At 31.3% G+C, this 20,364-nt stretch overlaps 1 protein-coding gene and 1 pseudogene across 2 annotated transcripts; both read left to right on the forward strand.

Annotated features, from left to right (window-relative positions):
• The first annotated feature begins 860 nt into the window (after nt 1-860).
• Nucleotides 861-5,744, forward strand: LOC107262230 (annotated as a pseudogene).
• Nucleotides 5,745-6,811: 1,067 nt separating this feature from the next.
• Nucleotides 6,812-13,010, forward strand: LOC8281942 (pentatricopeptide repeat-containing protein At1g53600, mitochondrial). Of its 2 annotated transcripts, XM_015726745.3 has the most exons (3): nt 6,812-10,041; nt 10,592-11,252; nt 12,024-13,010. In XM_015726745.3, exon 1 carries the CDS (start codon nt 7,253-7,255, stop codon nt 9,407-9,409), a length of 2,157 nt encoding a protein of 718 aa, XP_015582231.3. In that variant the 5' UTR covers nt 6,812-7,252; the 3' UTR covers nt 9,410-10,041; nt 10,592-11,252; nt 12,024-13,010. The 2 variants fall into 2 exon arrangements, with proteins under 2 accessions (XP_015582231.3, XP_048231733.1); XM_048375776.1 differs by lacking the exon at nt 12,024-13,010 and having other exon boundaries at nt 10,592-11,331.
• Nucleotides 13,011-20,364: the final 7,354 nt, after the last annotated feature.

The raw sequence follows: 20,364 nt of genomic DNA on the forward strand, positions 1-20,364 counted from the left end.
CATAGGTTTATTTTAAGATTGTATATTATATTTTAATTTTATAAAATAGATTTTACATCACTAAACGATACATATAAAATTTTATAAAAATTTATTGTGAGAGTTACATGGCTAACTAACATTAATTGCGATTTAAATAATAAAAATGATTAAATGTATATTTAGATACTTAAATTTTATGTATTTATTCGGTTTAATATTTTTATTTTTAATATAATTTAATAGATTTCTTTTTTCATTTTTTAAGTATTTTTTAATTTATAATATTATTTAACATGTTTATATATATATAATTTTAAAAAATAATATTTAAAATATTTATTAAATTAAATTAGAATTAAAAAATTAAAATATGTAAACCATCAGAATTCAGATTAAAATATACATTCAGCCTAAAAATAATTAAAACAATGGGTCATAAAAGTCAACAAAAGGTAGTCGACAATTGCTTTTTACCTTCCTTTACATTGTCTTCTCTTGCTATTTTATCAATCAATAAAGTGATTCTGCCCAATTGAACACATTGGGTAGATGCTAATTTCTTAATTTCTCCCTTATTCAACTAATAGTTTTTTTTTTTTTTTAATTTTTATTTTAATTTTCTTATTTAACATGGAAATAAAAGAATGGCAAGCATTACTTTATATGATGATGGACTGATATTCCCGACGAATAAAGGTGCTTTTAACCGTTGCATGTTGAAAAAAATAGGTTGTAAATTTTTTAATATTATTAATTCTATAAAATTTTGAAAACTCAAAAATACAGCGTAAGATCTTTATGGAACAATGCTTTTTCCTACTGTGCTCTGTTTCCAAAAAGATTATGGATGGCAGAGGGTTTTATTTATAAACCAGTAGGGAACATGCACGAGTTTGGCTGCCGGTTTTTCGATGAGTTATTATCAAGATCATCTTTACAACAGTCTAGTAGTAATATATCCCGATATTTGATGCATCATCTAACACATTATTTAGCCAAATATGTCAATGGAGAAACGTGCCTTTTATTTTTATTTGAGTAACAGGTTGGAGAATACCAATTCATATGAAAATATCCCGCAAAAATTTAAAGACGTCTCCAAGATGAAGAATTTGCGGACCTTCTTAGCATTACCGATTATGGTACCGAAGTATATGCCTAGTAAGGTGATGCATGACCTGGTGCTGAACTTAAGATCCTTGAGGGTGCTATCTCTTACTGGTTATAATATTGTGGAGTTACCAAGTTCCATTGGAGCCTTAAAGCATTTAAGGTTTCTCAACTTATCTTCTACTCTAATTGAAAGGTTACCTGACTTCGTGGCTGAATTGTTCAATCCGCAAACAGTAAAGTTATGTGGGTCTCAATTCCTTGCCGATTTATCCTCAGGGATAGGCAATTTAATCGACTTGAATTGCCTTGATATCATATGCTGCTTTAAACTTGCTAAATTACCCTTGGCCATCGGTAAGCTGACAAATCTCCACATGTTGAGCGATTTTATTGTGGGAGCAGAGAGTGGAATGAGGTTTACAGAGTTGAAAAATTTATCTAAATTACAAGGGCGATTTTGTATTAGAGGTCTACAGAATGTGGTGGATATTCGAGATACCGATTTGGCCAGAATAAAGGAGAATCGCCGCATAGAGGAATTAAAATTGGAATGGGATGGACTTTCAAGAAATCTAAGTAATGAAGTGGAGGCTCTCGACTGATTAAGGCCACATCAAAATCTATACAGCCTTTGGATTACAGGTTTTGGTGGAACTGAATCCCATCATGGATAGGAGATCCCACATTTACTAATATGGTACGGCTACAACTGTCTAATAGTAGAAACATCACGTCACTTCCACCACTGGGACAGTTGCTTTCACTTAGAGAGCTGAAGATATTTAGAATGGATTGTGTGAATAAAGTAGGCGTTGAGTTATACAGAGATCAGTCATGTTTCGCTAGTCTTGAGACTCTAAGTATTGTGAGTTTTGGAAGAGTGGGAGCAGTGGTTGTACTCTAGTGATCAGAATGAGGAGGCTGCAGCTGTGAGATTCCCTAAACTATGTCGTCTTAGAGTAGAGTATTGTGGGGAGCTTATTCGAGAATTGCCCAGCTGTCTTCCTTCTCTTCAAAAACTTTATATTACTCGTTATCAAGAGGGCCTTCCAGAACTATGTCTGATTACACCTCTCTTACTACCTTACAAATCCATACCATTTCAGGGCTTGTAAATTTAGATGAAGCAGATATAGAGGACTTGGTGGGACTCCAAAGTTTGACGATTAGTTGGTGTGATGAAGTGATGTACCTGTGTGGACGGATGGAGTAATTTAGAAAAATATGCTTTTCTAAAAAGTATAGAAGTCTCGAAACGTAAGCAGATGGTGTCATTGGTAGCGAGAGAGGAAGGGCAATTGCCTTGCAATCTTCAAGTTTTGGAGATAAGTATTGTAATAATTTGGAGAAGCTAGCAAATGGGCTTCACCAACTCACTTGTCTTGGAACTTTGAAGATCAGAAGCTGTGAGAAATTAATGTCATTCCCAGCAAGAGGCGTTCCATACAGCCTCAAAGATCTCGAGATCGATGGCTACAATGCATTGGAGTCGGTGCTAGAGGGTATTATTATAAGTCATGGTAATCATATTTCTCAGCTTCGAGCATTGAAAATCTGCGGATGTAAATCTCTCAAGTCTTCTCCAAATGGGAAGTTTCCTAATTCGCTTGAGACTCTTATCATTGGGAACATGCATAATTGGTCGGCACCGTTATTTGAGTCTCTATGCACGATACTAGCTTCTCGTCTCACAAAACTTGAAATAAAAGGATGTCCTCAATTAGAGTAGTTCCCCCAAAATATGACTGACTATTCCCAATCTTACCCATTTTTCTATTTGCAATTGCGAGAAATTAAGGTCACTACCCAATCACATGTGCGAAATCATGTCTCTTCAAACTTTAGAGATGGCGGGTTGTGGGGGTTTGCCCCCAAATCTAACCTTTTTTTTTTATTTCAAGAATTGCAAAAATCTGAAAGAGCCAATGTTAGAGTGGGGACTTCATAGGCTCACATCTCTTACCCGTTTCATAATGGAAGGCGCAAATCCAAGTGTAGAAATGTTTTATTCATTTCCAGATAATGATGGCCTACTTCTTCCCACTTCCCACTTCCCTCACCATTCTCTGCATCTCTGATTTTAAGAATGTGAAATCCATCATAAGGGGAATCCAAAAACTCTCTTCTCTTAGACAATTATCCATTTATCTATGCCCAAATCTCGTATTGTTGCCAGAGGGCTTTCCCGCTACACTTGGACAACTATTCGTAAGTGAATGTCCTCTCCTGAAAGAAAATGATCATCGGTCCATCGTTTCCCACACCCCATGGGTCAAAATAGATTAGGTATCATTTCTTTTACTCTCTGACTTTCAACTCAAATCCCTTGTTATGATTACAATCTGTGTTTAATGCTTCTTTTTTCTTCTTCTATTTTGGAAACATGATATTGCAGAATTGGCCGAATTCTTTGTTGTACTTTTCTTGCGAATTCTTGGATGATCGAAGGTGAATTATTATTGTGATATGAAAAATATGGCTATCGATCCATTGAATTTGCACCAAAGAAATCTGAAGGAATTGCACTAAGGGTAAAAAATTATACTGTTCATTATTTTTCCAATTCTAATGCATTCCTAAAGCTTCGTTTGAGAAAGTCCAATGCTATAATTTACAAGTCCTTTGAATATAACAATCATGATGTGGAACTTCTAGAACCACAGCCTTTTTAAAGAATGATTTTACTACTTGATATGAAGGGCTGTCCATGAATCTGCATCACATAAAATGGTGGTACTTAGCAGAAAGAAGACTGCTGGAAGATGATGGACCTCATTCCAGCATATTCAATCGCATAGTTATCGTTAACAAAAATCATTTCGTCTACGCATCTGATGTACCACCTACAGCATTCCAATCAGTGAGGAGGTATCATTTAGTTATTGTTTCTGGTTGAATGTGTTGGATGGTTTATTTGAAGCAATTAATGACATTCCATTTGAATCTAAAATTCCAAGCTTGATATTGCAGGAAAATATAATCATTCATGTTATAAAGATATGGAGGAAGTTGGTTTCAAGTGGAGGTATCACACTGTTCCATTAATTTCTAAGAAGCTTTTGTGTTTCAAAAATCATGTCCTTTTAAGATGCGGGTCTATGCTTCTATATCTGAGGTAATTGCCTTGTTCTCTTCTGATCATGAAAGCTGGAATTTGAAGTTTGCATATATACACATTCTTCAATACCACAACTTAGCTAATGCATTATGGATATTTCGAGCAACAAACGACATTACCATTTACATCTAATTTTGATCATGTGTGAAGGAGGGAAGTTGGTCTCAAATGGAGGCACTGTGCTTTGGTTTCAAATGGAGGCACTGTGCTTTGGTTTCAAATGGAGGCATTGCCCTGTTCTCTCAATATCTGAGAGCCTTTGGTCAACATACTATTTGAGGTATTGCCCTATTCTCTTCTTCTCATGAATGCTGGAACCTAATCTTCTGAACTAATCATCTTTTCTCCTTTGCATTAAGAAAAAGAAGAATATGAGATTGAGTTTATATATCTTGAATTTGTCAACTGTAGCTGCATGAAGCTGACATGTCACACATCTAACACCCAAACTAGTTGATGCTCATTCTGCTATTTAGTTTCCTGAACTAACAATGTTTTCTGCACTGCAGGGGAATCAAAGAATCTTTCTAGTCTTATGAACTAATCACCTTCACTGACCACCAATGCGCACATATGAGGTATATTAATTTGTTCATATCTTTGTCCTGCATGCTTATGGATAGTACAATTTAGTGGATATTATGGTAATGAAATTTAGCACCATCTGTGCTTTATTGGTGGCAAACAAATGGAAAGACTGTAATGATCTGTGTAAATTTAAAGATGTATGCTAATACTAATTTTGTACCTCTGTAGGTCACACCAAGATGCATTTTGATTTCTAGCATGTTCTAGTAATTGAGAAAGAATGAGTTAGGATAGTTGGGCACCGATTAACAATCAAATAGCTTGTTGGACTGCCAACTTTACAGTGAATTTCAATGCTAAGAAAGGTTTACACACCTCAGTGCTTGCCAAGAGGAAAATTTCGTTAAACTAAAGGTTAAAAATATTCTGTTGATTTGGTTATAGATGTTGTGGACTGTGGAGTGATAGACTCGTATAAATTCTTCACTTGGACTATGCCGCTAGAAACAAAAGGCATGACAAAAGAATCATAGTAAGTTTCTTCCTGAATTCGAACTTGTCTAGAGCCACTCTCAACCGATAAATGAGATTTTATTTTATTCATTAAATGAAAAATAGAAAAAAGAAAGAAAGGAATTTCATCAAGTCATTTCTATAGTTAACTATTGCTAAATTCTTCAACTTTTGCAGAGGGAAAATAGCTGTTAAAAGTGAGGAGAGCGGAAGCTCTAAACACTATAGAGAGAACTTCAAATAAGTAAAGAGTGGTGCTTTTGTGATGCAGAATGGACCAAGAATTAGCAGAAATAAGAGAACTTCTGCAAAACAGATGCCAATTTGAATTGGTTGTTACTTTGTTTATTAGCGATTCTGCTATTCATTGTTAAGCATTGGATTTGGATTTTTCATATATAGCTGAGATATAGGAGGATTCTGTTGGGAGTATATTTTGTATTGTTTACATTTTCTGATATTAATACAATTTTTGAGGTATTTCATTTCAGTTTAGGTGCATAAGAATATTAAACAAATGTCCTTTTTAATCATATTGAATTAGATCAAATATCGGATTTAATTAACCTTCTGAATAACTCTCGAGGCTTATTAAATCTCATGTATAGCTGAAATCATTCTACACATACAGGATAATGGATGATGAATGGTTTAGTTTACTTGGGGTGGCAACTCCTCCAAAACATAGAAAGTTTACATTTTAAATGGACCTCAAAGTTTCCCTGAAATACAAAGGTTTGAATAGTATGCAGTTTAAATATTATGGTCCTGCAGTTGCTTCAGGCTGTAATGCATCAGAAAAATGGCTGCAAGTCATCTGTGACGGTGAAGATTTCTATGCAATCAGAATGTTAATTTATTATCAATTTCCAAGAGTTTGTCTTCTATGATCCTTATTAACAAATCTGCAGCTGCTTCTAATTATTCAACTGCAAATTCAGACATCAACACCAGGTATGGCCTTAGCCCTCCTTAGTTTTTTCTCAGAAGTTCTTTGGAATTGAAAGCAAGATTTTGATCACCTTTGACTTGCAAGACTTTCTTGCAAGTCATCTCTTGATGGTGACAATTCTACCATGGAAATTTCAAAAAAGTTCTTCCAGTTAGCAAGTTCTTAAAAAACCTTTAATCAAAATAAGACTCGAGAAAAAAACCTTTCATCTTCCCTTAATTGTTGGAAGATTAAAAGTTATAACCATCATGCAAAAAAGGTAAATCAGATCCTTGGGTTTTCATACATTTTTTCTCTCTAACAGTTTAATATTTTATTAATTTTAGCCTCATTTATAATATTAGAAACAATTTTAACTACATTGAAGGAAATATTTTACAATTCTTGGCTAATATCAATTGGGAAAATAGTTTTCTTCCTTATTTCTAATGCTAGTAAATATAATAAATTATTTTCTTATTTATATTAAGACTATTTATTTAAAATTTTATATCAAAAATTATGAAAATCTAAAAAAAAAAATTAAAGTAATGGTTACTAATTATTACTTATTAACAATTAGATTTTTGCCTTATTTAAGATTTTACTAAAGTTTTAATTATATTCAGGGCAGGAGTAGAACTTAGCATATTCCTGATGTAAAGAAAATTCTTGTAGTAGATGAAGCTAAACTAAAATTACAAAAATAATTTAATTGAAATTTATAACAAAAACATTAAAATTAAAATGAAATATATGAATTTATGAGAATTTTATATTAATGGTAAAACAGATATAACTAGGTCTCATTAAAAGTAAATATATATAATTTGAGGGAACCATTAGTTCTTGTTTGACAAATAAAAATTAAAGAAAAAAAACTATAAAAAGTTGGAATTAATTTGGATTATTTTAATATACAAAACAAACCAAATAAAGTGAAAAAAATCAAAAGAGAAAAGAAGAAGAAGATTTTTTTAGTCATTAAATAATGTATTCACTTAATCACAATAAGTATAAGAAATTGGTATCTTCCTGTTTTGATATCTCTGCGTCCGGACTAAACAATGCTAGCAAAAGGAATCAATACCCATTACTGCCGAAACCTCTCTCACTTCAAATCTTCCTTCTTGACTCTTCATTACTCAAATTTCTCCCCTCAAAAACACTTTCAAAGAAATAATAAACAATTGAATAAATTTCTTGTTTACTGCAATTTCATGATCAATAAACATGGAAATAACGGAAATATTGAAGAATCAGAGTCCATATTTAACCGCATGCCACACAAAAACGTAATAACTCACACTTCCATGCTAACTGCATATGCCAAGAATGGGCAAATTGCAAAAGCAAAGAAACTGTTTGATGAAATGCCTGAGCGAACCACAGCTACATATAATGCTATGATCACTGCATATATAAGGAACAGTTGTATGGTAGATGAGGCCTTTAGTTTGTTTTCTCGGATGAGTGAAAGAAATGCGGTGTCTTATGGTGCTATGATCACTGGGTTTCTCAAGGCAGGAATGTTTGAAAAGGCGGAGAATTTGTATCGCGAGATCCCAGCTAAGTGGCGGGAACCTGTTTGTTCTAATGCAATGATAAGTGGGTATTTGAAGGTTGGGAGGTTGGAAGAGGCAATTAAGGTTTTTGAGGGTTCGGTGGAGAAAGATGTTGTTTCTTGGAGCTCTATGGTTGATGGTTATTGCAAGAAAGGAAGAATTTTTGAGGCTAGAGAGCTGTTTAATATGATGCCAGTGAGAAATGTGGTTACTTGGACCTCTATGATTGATGGGTACATGAATGTTGGATTTTTTGAAAATGGGTTTAGTTTGTTCTTAAGTATGAGAAGAGTTATTGAAGTTAATCCTCTTACCTTGACTATAATGTTTGAAGCCTGTCGTCATTTTGGAAGATATAGAGAGGCAATGCAGGTTCATGGTTTGGTTTTACGCATAGGATTTGAATTTGACATCTTTTTGGGAAATTCTATTATTGCAATGTATTGTGAATTTGGCTGTATGGATGAAGCCAAGAGAATGTTTCAGATGATGAACAATAAAGATGTGGTATCTTGGAATTCATTGATTTCTGGTTATATTCAACATGATGAAATTGAGGAAGCTTATAAACTTTTTGAGAAGATTCCAGGAAAAGATGTGGTTTCTTGGACGACTATGATTACAGGATTTTCTGCTAAAGGGAATGTTCAGAAGGGCATTCAATTGTTTAAAATAATGCCTGAGAAAGATGATGTAGCTTGGACTGCAGTCATTTCTGGTTTTGTGAGTAATGGCGAGTATGAAGAGGCTTTTCTCTGGTTTATAGAGATGCTTAAGAAAGCAGTGAAGCCAAATTCACTAACTTTCAGTAGTATGCTTACTGCTTCAGCCAGTTTGGCGACACTAAACCAAGGCCTGCAGATCCATGCCCATGTAGAAAAGATGGATGTGCAATTTGATTTGTCTATAAGGAATTCTTTAGTGTCAATGTACTCAAAATGTGGAAACATTGCTGAAGCATATCGGGTCTTTACAAGTATTAACGCACCCAACATTATTTCTTTCAACTCGATGATTACTGGGTTTAGCCAAAATGGGCATGGGGAAGAAGCTCTTGACTTATTTAGCAAAATGAGGAAAGAAAATCAGGAGCCTAATGAGATCACATTTCTTGGTATTTTATCAGCCTGTACCCATGTAGGATTAGTTAAGGAAGGATGGGAGTATTTTAATTTGATGAAATCTTTCTACAATATTAAACCAGGGCTAGATCACTATGCATGCATGGTTGATCTCCTTGGTCGAGCTGGATTTCTCGATGACGCGATTAATTTAATACACTCAATGCCATTTGAGCCCCATTCTGGGGTTTGGGGAGCTCTGCTTGGTGCCAGCAGAATTCACTTTCGTCTTGACTTGGCTAATCTGGCAGCTCTACACCTTATCAAACTAGAGCCTCATAGCGCAACCCCTTACGTGGTCTTGTCTGATATATATAATACTATAGGAAAAAAGAAAGATGCAGACCAAGTTAGAATGATGAAAAGGTCAAAAGGACTAAAGAAGAGTCCAGGTTGTAGCTGGATTATAATGAAGGACAAGGTTCATTTATTTCTTGCTGGAGATCAATCCCACATCGATTTGGAAGAGATTAAACTTACACTGCATTCAATAACAAAGGAAATGAGAGGCTTGGATTGCCATGGAAATGACTTATAAAAATCTGTTCAAGCTATTCATCCTGTACTTTGTTGTGCTTTCCCTCCTATACAGTAAAAGAGTTGAAAGGCTGGGTTGTTCTTTCAGATTACCTTGAGAAGAGATTTTGCTTGTTTGGTATTTGTGCTGGAGGATCAAGAAATGTGACAAATGGCGAGGAGAAAGCCATAGCAGTTCATCGCTTCTATATTATTTATATTTTTCAGCTGCAAAAAATGATTTTGATGCAAAGCTGAAAGACTTCTCATATTCTTGCAGAGATTGTCTGAGAATGATTATTTCTCTTTGTAGATTACCTCCTAACCTTGAGTATACCTAGGTATTCTTGCCATTAGTCTTCTAGAGAGACATTCTGCTCCGCATAAAATGATTGATGGTTCTTGTGCATATCCGCATAGAGATGCTGCGTCCAGCAAGCAAATTATATCTGAAGGGATATTCTGCTCTGCTTCCTTCTTGTGTGAAATTTCAACGGTTCTCATACTTGATGTCCTAAACAGGCCTATAGTGGGATATTCCAAGTTCCCTATAAAGATCAATTAAAATCAGAGTTTGATTTCGTTCCAATTCCAATTCCTGTCTTTGGATTGTTGTTAGTGATCAGAGCCATTAAAACCCTTAGAGCCATGAAGGTAATTTGTTTCTATCCTTGACTTATAGTGTTAACTCCTAACAAATTACGTAGCTCTGCTATTCTATCTGTAACTTGAGGTAACAAATTCTTCTCTGTAGTCCTTTTTCTCATTGAAGTATGAATTGTTTATGGATTAATTCTCTTGTTCTAAGTTTGGTTTTTAACTTGATTGTCCTTGAATTCCTTGAATTTAGAAGTTGAGTTTGAGTATACTTTTTTTTTTCTTCCTTTCTCTTCTGTCCCTCTTATACTTATATCTAAAATATATATATATATAATTCTTGAAAAGTAATGAATCAAGACTAGCTGTGAGTATTTCCTGCAGCTTAGGGGCATATTTTGATTTCTGAACTGATACCATTGAATTAAAAATGTACTCATCATACAACCATGAATAATAATAAGAAAATATAAACATATGAAACACATTATAACTAGGCCAGCTGAACGTTGTAGAGAGTTTGCTATATAATATGAGGCCTGTCCATGTCTATATCCATATAAATCAAATGTTGAGCTTCTGAACTCCTTATTGGTGACCATTGCAGAGTATCTCAAATTAAAGATGACAGGGGAGATGAATATTTGGTTGACAATGTTTTGAACAAAACTGGTATGAGGGTACAGATAAATGGACTGTAAAACAAGCCGCTAATCTGTCAGTTGCAGCTCCTGCAATTGCATCTTCTTTGGATACATGATTCCTCGGTGGTTTGAAGGAGGAAAGAGATGAAGCTGCTAAGGGCTTTAATTCAGGTGCTGTGGAGATATCTTGATTGGCTGATTGATGGATAAAAAGGATGTTGATTAACGGTGCGGAGCAAGCTCTCTATGCGCCTAAGATTTGTAATAATGCATAGGGGATGCATCTGATCCATGCAAATAGGATTGAGATGTGATGGGACTTGAAGTTGGGAGAACTGGATTCACCTACTAACATATCGGCCGCCTTTACCTAAGATCCTAGCATCAAAAATACCAATTTTTTGTCTAATTTTTGGAGTAAATGGGATTGCTAAGAATTTGGAAGGTGGCCTGCATTTTTTGCAGCTGGAATCATGAAGGCTTATGATAGTAACACTTTTCTGGGTAACCTTCTGGTGGATCCAAAGTTCATAAAGGAAATCATTGTCAATCAGTGAATCTGCCTGGAAGAGGGTTGTATTCCTTGCTATCAACTATACTTCCTCCCTTTTCACACATATATGGGTAATTACATTTTTTAGCAGATTGTTCTTTTTTAAAATTTATTACAACATGTCAATATATGTTCGGTTTGTTACTCCAACGAGACTTCTTACATGGAATCACAGCTTTACTATTTAACTAGTATTATCACTTCTTGAAAACAATACATAGATCAAATTTATATTATTATTATTGTCCTTTTATCAACATCCACCCATCAACTAATAAAATAAAATATATACAATCACCATCAATATCCACAGATATATCAATTTATTATTATAAAAAATAAATATAATCTAAAAAACTAAAATTATTTTCGATATCAGCATTAAAACTATATCATAATCAAATTATGAAAAAACAACAAAAATATCCGTTTTTTTAATTTGAATTTTACAGTATTTTTTTATTTATTTTTACTATGTTAAAATATTAAAAGTATAGTTTTTTAATTTTATTTTTTAAAATTATTTTTAAGTAAAACAATTAAAAAATAACTATACTGTAAATTTTAAAAATCATATTTTAAAAAAAACTTAATTATCTAAAAGTCACTGTACTTTATACTTGTTAACAATTATAACAAGTAATATTAATTTTATCATAGAAAATACTATCTTTAATTTATCTCTAAAATGCTATTTTTTGCTGACTGAATAAGTTTTTCCAAAAAAGAAATGAGTCATCTGATAATCCTAAACTATTGACTTCCTCTTTAGGCACTGTAACAGTTAGAACCCCATTCTCCATTGAGACTTTAACCTGACCCATTTACGCATTCTTTGGCAGCCTAAACCTCCTCAAGAACGTGCCACGGCTGCGCTCCACACGATGACAAGTATCATCCTTGTTTTCCTTTGCCACATTCCGCTCTCCACCGATTTGAAGCACTTTGTCATCTTCACTTTCCACTTTCACTTCCTCCTCCTTAAGTCCTGGAAGGTCAGCCTTAAATACATGAGCTTTTGGAGTCTCCTTCTAGTCTATGCAAGCATTAACAAAAAGCAGAATTTTCACGAGAGACGAGTGAAAATGAAGAATGAGATGGAAAGTCTTTGAATGGAGCCTAGATCTCGTAATAAGAGAAGGGATCGAATTTCTGGGTAGTTGCAGCAGAGGAGACATCTCTTAATTTATGGGCCACGACCATATAGCTTTGAATGTAAAGCAAGAAGCTTCCGGTAAGTTCTTGAGGCTCAGAGGCATATACCACCATTCTTGTTCCTCGACCTATAGGCGCTACATCCGCCTAATCCATCCTTTAAATTCCAGTCCTCTAGCGACTTAGGTTCATACCCACAGACACAGACAACTCACAGATTTCCTCTCTACCCTCAGGCACTATTCTCGTCGACTCCCCTGAGTTTCTCTCTTTTCTTCACCATTCAAACACTACCACATATGTGAGCGTGAATCAGTCAACCTGACAACTATTCTTTATTCATCGGGAACAACATGAGAAGTCAAAGGTGTAAGCTTGACTCGCCGAAATGTAAGAGCATTAATCCCAGGATTTTATCACAACAAGGGTCAAGATCCAAACAAACCCAAACCTAAGCCAGTTTCACTTCTTATGTTGCCCCTGTTTCATGTTTTGGGTTGTTTATGTTGGTAAGAGTATTTGCTATGGGAGAGATAGTGTTTTTGATGGAAAGAGTTGATTTTGAAGGAATGTTAAGAGTTCTGAACAAGTATAAGGTTGCTTTTATGCCAGTTTCTCCACATTGATTGCGGCTTTAGTGAAATCTGATTTAACTAAAAAGTATGACTTGAGTTCTTTGTTGTTCTTGGAGTGTGGTGGTGCACCTTTGAGCAGAGATGTTTCCGATAGTTTCAAGGATGAGTCAGCAACACTCTTTTTTTTTTTTTTTTAAAAGAAGATGGTCGATGATATTTTAGAAAAAGAAATTGATGCTTTCTGTAATAAAATTTGATAATAAGAGCTAAAATTGTTAAAAAGTGTAAGAAATTTTTAAGTAATTAGATTTAAAAAAAAAGCTTATATAGTAAAAATAATATTTTTTTATTAATTTTAAAATATTTCTAAAAAGTCCTTTTAAATTATTTTTTAAAATGGTCAAATTAAATTTCTGTAAAAAGTCTAAATGATTAAATTGAGCAAATATTAAATATTGGGTGACCAAATTTGATGAAAAAAGTATTATTCTTATTTTGTTGTTAAATATTAACAATTTGTTTGTGTTAATGCATAATTATTGATAATATTTTTATTTAAATTTTTAGTTTAAAATATTTTATTTTAGTTATAAATATATTATATTATAAGAAAATAATTGTATTTAGCTGTTATTTTATTTTATTAAGCACTTAATATTATTATTTTACTTTAATAATTTTAAAATTTAATGATTATAAAAATAATAAAAAATATAATAGATATATAGTAAATTAGTAGCATTATATAATCACTAATTCTTTTATTATATTTAGCTATCATTTTATTTTAATAGGTATTTAATAATATTATTTTATTTGATTAGTATTTAATATTATAATGCATTTAATGTTATCATTTTATTTGATTAGTATTTAATATCATATAATAAATTATTATATAATCACGTCAAAATTATAAATTTTTATTAAAACTCTATATCATGTTGCGTTATAAAATATTACTAAATAGAGTTTTATAAGAAAAATTGGCATATATATATATATATATATATATATATATATATATATATATATATATATATATGTATTTCTCCTTTAAAAGTGGGCCTTTGGATTCAAACCTCTTTAAAAGAAAAAACCATGTCTTAAAAAATAACTCTTTACTACTCTAGCTTTCAGGTTTGCTTCCATGGAACACAAATCTGACCTCTTTTGTTGTCCGTTTGCAATTTCTTGATCATTATCTCTACAACTTTACTTGGACTGCTTCTCTTCAAATTTTGTTTTTCTTTTTGTTGGTGTCCTCTTCCCTAACAAGAAAACTCCACCTTAAAAGTATCTATGATTCTTTAAATCTTCAGAAAATGGCTCATGGCCATTCGACAAACTCAATAAATTTAAGCAACTTTTAGATATGCAAGGTTCCATCATCAACATTTAAGTTTCTGGATTTGATTAAATTTTACTTTATTTCAGTTGGGAAAAGTTCAAAAAACTATAATGTGGTTTAACGCTTTTATATTTGAAGGTTAGAGATATTTTTTATATCAAAAGAATACTACACACTTTATTTTTTTAGTATTTTTTAGATACATATTTATATTTTTATTATTTTTTATATGATTTTACATGTGTTTAATTGGAACCATTACTAAATATGATTTATTAAGCGACGTGATATCTAATAATGCATCATAAAATTTATAAATATATTAAAATTTTATTTTAAAAAATTATTCTTAAATTTAATTAAAATTAAAAATATATATATTTTAATAATTTGTAATGATCACAAAATATCTAGTCGGATGCTAAAATATTTAAAAATATTCATTTTATAAAATATTTATGTTTCTATTATTATTTACAATTTAAAATATGAGAAAATATTAAATGCACTTAAAAATGCTAAAAAAATATAACACCCGTCGCTCCTTTAATAAAAAAGAATATGTCATTCAATTATAAAAATATTGAACCACATGCTAGTTTCTTGAACTCCTTTTCAGTTTAAAGACATGAAAGTCCCATTTCATTTCATAGTTTTGAAGGTTTCCATCAAATTTTTATCAAATTTTCAATTGATAATCTTCATCAAAACATTCAGCTTAAAGACTTGCTAAGGTTCCTTCTTTTATGGACATTTCAGTGTAAGGACATGGTGGTCTCTTCAAATATCATATTTTTGGCAACTCAGGAAAACACCACAACTTTTTTCTTTTATGAAAAACAGAGCACAATAGATCGTGATTGTAATAATACCCTTTCAAAGACATTTTGGAGGCAAATTGCCATTTTCATTTTATAGAGAATCCATTAAAAAATATTATTTTCCAAAATCATGAATTCAAAATGGAAACATAGAGACATGAACTTCACAAATATAAAGCTAAGCTTCATCTTAAACCAAATATTTCAAAATTGATTTATTTCTTTAACTTAAATAGGCCCCTCAAAGATAATGGAGCTCTGACCATTATTTTTTACCTAAAGCATATTATGTCAATAATACATACACATTTAACTAATAACATTTAGCTAATCTAACTTTTATTCTTAAACAAAAATCTCAGCAACTCTTACACTTCTTTTCTTGAATTTTAACTAACGCAAAACAAAGTATCCGTTAAAGTGAATGCGTAAAGTTTATAATCCACTAATGTAATTACACTTAAGTACAACTAATACCAAAATAACTAGAACTAGCCATTTAATTGGTTTGGCCTTACCACTTATAAATTATTTATATTTTTTATTCTTTAATGATATGGAATCTCCAACACTCATTGAGCTTATATTTCTCATCTTCTTTCAAGAAATCATAAAGGGTTTTCTTCTAGTTATTGACGTGCAACATTTAGTCCTGTTCATATCAGATTCTGTTAACTCTTTCTGAATTACTAACCTCACCTCTGTACCATTCACTTCGGCAATCTTGTTCTTTAACTCTTGAGGCAGGTCTGTCACTAGTGGGCTTGGAAAAGAAACCGGTGTTCGTTTACTACTCTCTAAGCTTGAACACTTCTCTAATTTGCTGCTCTCACTTCTAAGAAAGCTTATCTTTCTCCTGTTTTCATCTTTGAGTAATTTTGCATGTCTTCGGTGCACTTCTATTCTTTGAGCTTGAACCCTTTTATTTTGTTGTTACTAAAAGCTTGATGAAGATCTGATCCTAGGTTTAGAGAAGGAAATGGTGTATCTATGATACCCTTTGAGTTTGACTTGTTACTTTCGCTCTCTAGTAAAGAATCGCTTTCTTCTATCTTGATATGATTATTTACATTGATTCTGAACCTCATTATTTCATTATGCACATTAAGTTTACAACTCTTGATTGCAAAGCCAAGAAATTTTTGATCACCTGTGTTCTTGGAATAATTTAATGTGCATGTTTGTTGCTTTTTCGAATCTTTATTCATAGTATAGTCTTGTTGTTTCTCATTCCTAGTATTTTCTTTGGTATCTCTTCCTTATATTCCAAAATAAATAGTAATAATTAAACATGGTTCTTATAAATTTTTTGTCTTCCCTAATTTTATCTTCACACCCTGAAATTGATGATGATAGAATTAAAATATGTACCCTTCTGCAATGATAATGTAATAATTAAACATGGTTCTTATAAAATTTCTTTAAGTAATATTAACTCCACTCGTACCAAAACTTTACTATAAATTGATACCAATCTTTATTTTTTTTTTCTTTTCAATACCATACCTTCTATTTCTTTTTTAGATTATGATACCAATTAGGAATTCGACCAACATTTAACAACGTAGCAGCTAAAAGTCCACATCAGCTAGTCATTCATTTGCCACATCATAAAAGGTATGTGGTACCAAAAAGAAAAAACTAAAGGCTTAGTACTAGCTTGATATATAGTAGACTTTTGGTACCAACGTAATTATTCACTCTTTTAGCTTTTAAGTCTTCTATTTAAGCTTAAGTCCTCAGTTAACATATTTCTTTTTGCTTAAATTCTTCAAATGCACAAAAACTAATTAGTTAAACAGTTGCACGATTAATGTTATATCATGATCGAGCAAAGTAAAACATCAGCCATGTAAAATATTACTAGTTTACAATCAATAATCACTCAACAACATATTCTTTTTTCTTAAAAAAAATTGATCTAATAATTTTTAAAGATTTAGTATGTTGTAAGAACTTATCAATCTGTAATCGACAAGTTAGATATATGGTAATTGATATTTTTATTAAGGTTTTTTAGTATTTTAGTGATTCAAATATTGATGGATTTTTAAAAGTTAGTTTTTTTGGGCAAATTACTATAGTAGGTTTTTCTTGACATTATATGGGTTTGTACAATTCAATGCCTTTTTTGCATTTAATTGTTAGAGGATTTTTTTAGAAAATTAGTTTTTTGACAAATTAATTATTTAGTAGTAGTAAAAATCAAAAGTTAATAGTAATATTTTATTGTACCAAAACTATAACTATATATATATATATATATAATTGGTACCAAACATTTAGCTCTTTTTCTTTTGAGTACTACACATTAGTAAATATGACATAATAGCTAAGTGGCAAGTTGCTTACATCATCAAAATGTGCCTACATTTTTAATGGGTACCATCAACGAAAGAAAAATTGTAATACTGAAAAGAAAAAATTTAAAAATTTGGTATCAATTGAATATATGTGGTAAAATTTTGATACCAATGAAGTTTTTAACCCTTAGATAATACTTCTTTTCCTTCTTATATAAAGAGGAAAATAAAATTCTACTCCTAAAATAGCAAGACTTTATTATATCTTCTCCAAACTAACTTCTATAAAACTTTGAATAATCCTTATCCTCGAAGGATAAAGGATTAGATTCTAATGTTACAATAATTTAACTTTAAAAAAAAACATAAACAATGTGATATAGACTAGTCCATTAAACTTCTTCCATGCAAATCGAATTAAATAAGATATTTAACTAATGGCTAATTTCTACTAATATTAGATGTATATATTGCAATAAATATGATGTAACACTTATGTTTTATATTTTGGTATTGGATTTAGATACATATTTAATTATTTATAGCTAACATATATCAATCACCTATTAATTTGGAAATTTTTAAAATAAATAGTTATTGAATTGTCTATTTAGTTTTATTTTAGTTACAAAATTTTAATTTGGTTTGTCTCAATCATTCAACTTTAATTATTTTTTTAATTTAGTCACTTTGCACAATGAAAGATTGACATGTAGTAAATGCAATCAATAACAAAATAGTAATTAAGAATGAGAAACATGACATGTCAACTTTTTATTGATAAATTGACTAAATCGTAGCCAAAATTAAAGTTAAATAATTGAAATTAAACAAATTAAGATTTTGTAATTAAAATAAAATTAAGTAGAAAATTTAGTGGCAATTTATTTTATTATTCTATCAATATAGTGGCAATTTTAATTTATTTTATTATTCTATCAATTTAGTGGCAATTTAGTATATAGATGGAAACGTATATCTAAACTATAAATTCAGTTAAAAACTAAGTTGATCTAAAAGTTAATTAGAATAAATAAATAAATATATATATATATATATATATATATATATATATATATATATATATATATATATATATATATATATATATAAAGTGCAATTTGGCCACTAATCTTGTCACATGGACCCAATCTTTATATATTTGGTTCAAATTAATCCTATTCTGGAAAATAAAATAATTATTTTATGATTTTAGTACAATAAATGTAATTAAGCAATAAGTAACTATTACCACCATTATTTTCAAACGCTCTTACCTCCACCACCCTCAGCACCACTACTATCAGAATCGCTCTTTTCACTGTCATTATTAAGAAAAGAACAGTGAGAACATTGTAACAGTATTTATTTTTTTATTATGTTTTGTCTAAATATCAATATATATTTTTTAATTTAAATTATTTAATATAAGAAATTAATATTTTTCTTATTTTTCATTATCTCATTTTTGTAATACAGGACTAATTTGAGCTAAATATACAAAGGTTTGGATTAAAATATCTAAAAATATTAAAAATGACTAAATTAAACCCGAACAATAAGATTAGTGGCCGAACCGAACTTTATTCCATGTATATATATTATCTGGTACGTAACACGGTCACAGTAATAGTATTAAACCTGGTTCCTATATATTATTGCAACAACACTTAAGTGCTTATAACTGATTATGAAATTGAATTACTTAGCTTATTTACACTGCGACAGTAATGTTAAATATCCGCCACTTCCTCTCCCCTAATCCTATGAGGTCGCTCTCACTAAAATTTTTCTAGTCATGAATTAATATCCATTAAGGAAGCTTCTACATGTATATATCCAGGCCATGTTTGCCGACATGAGAAAGGAAATATAGACCTTCGGCCATTTGTATGCTTAGTAAGAGAGTTAGTGGAGCATTAGTGTGGTGTGAGTTAGAGAATGATCGAGTTAGTGGGCTTGTAACCAGTTAGACTGAGAGTGAAGTGATAGTAGTGTGTGCCACTAGTGAGGCAGTGTGTGGAGAGAAGAGTGAGTGGAAATAAGTTGTGTGAGGCAGTATGACAGAAGTCTTTTGTGTAATAGTGAAAATCATTTTGGTGTACTAATTTCTTTTGTTCATTGTAATAGAAGTGGTAATTTTCTTGAAGTTTAATCGTACAAGGAATGCTAATTGATTTTATGCTTACTACAGAAACTTATCAAAACCATAATGAAGTTCTTTCCTTGGGCTAATGTGCTTATAAAGAAAGTGAATTCTAGTCCTAATAGAAGAAGACTTCCTTAAAGAATTGAAATTGTTTTGTTCCTATGTGTACTAAAATGGAATTTCATGTTGCTTTATATTCTTTTTTTTTTTTTTCTAGTTATATGATACTTTTTGAATCAATCTTTCAAAAAAATCGAACTGTAATTATAAAATAAAAGGAGTATCTCCTTTACTAACTAGATTAATCATCTTAGATTCACGTACGTAATTTTAGTAGAATCTGCAGTAAAATAGAAATATTAAAAGTTTAATATAGGGTCTTTGCACAAAATTAATTCAAAGAAAAGCCCTATATGGGGTGCTTATAGATCGATTTTGGTAGAAATCAAGTTGGTTAAAGAATTTAGAGAAGTTACATTCTTTATTATATGAATCCTGATCAAGCTGAAAACTGGAATTTTGCTTCTGATCAAATTAACGAAATGAATGTTATTCAAGACTTAACAACTCACTAAATACATAGCAGTTAATTAATTACCATTATCATGTTTGCACCACATTAATTTTCATATCTCAGTTTCGTAGTATACAAGGAGAATAGCAAAGTGCTTAATGACATTACTAACTTGTGGTGATGCTGATAGTTATAGTTTTTGGTAGACTTGAGTTTGGTCATCGATCTGGAGGAAAGTTCCACTGCCCCGTCGACCACGTTCCACCTTGACAACGACAAACTCACCCTCCCGGAAATTAAAATATGTTAGTCTTC

This window comes from Ricinus communis, chromosome 6 (assembly GCF_019578655.1).
Source record: "Ricinus communis isolate WT05 ecotype wild-type chromosome 6, ASM1957865v1, whole genome shotgun sequence".
Taxonomy (NCBI): domain Eukaryota; kingdom Viridiplantae; phylum Streptophyta; class Magnoliopsida; order Malpighiales; family Euphorbiaceae; genus Ricinus; species Ricinus communis.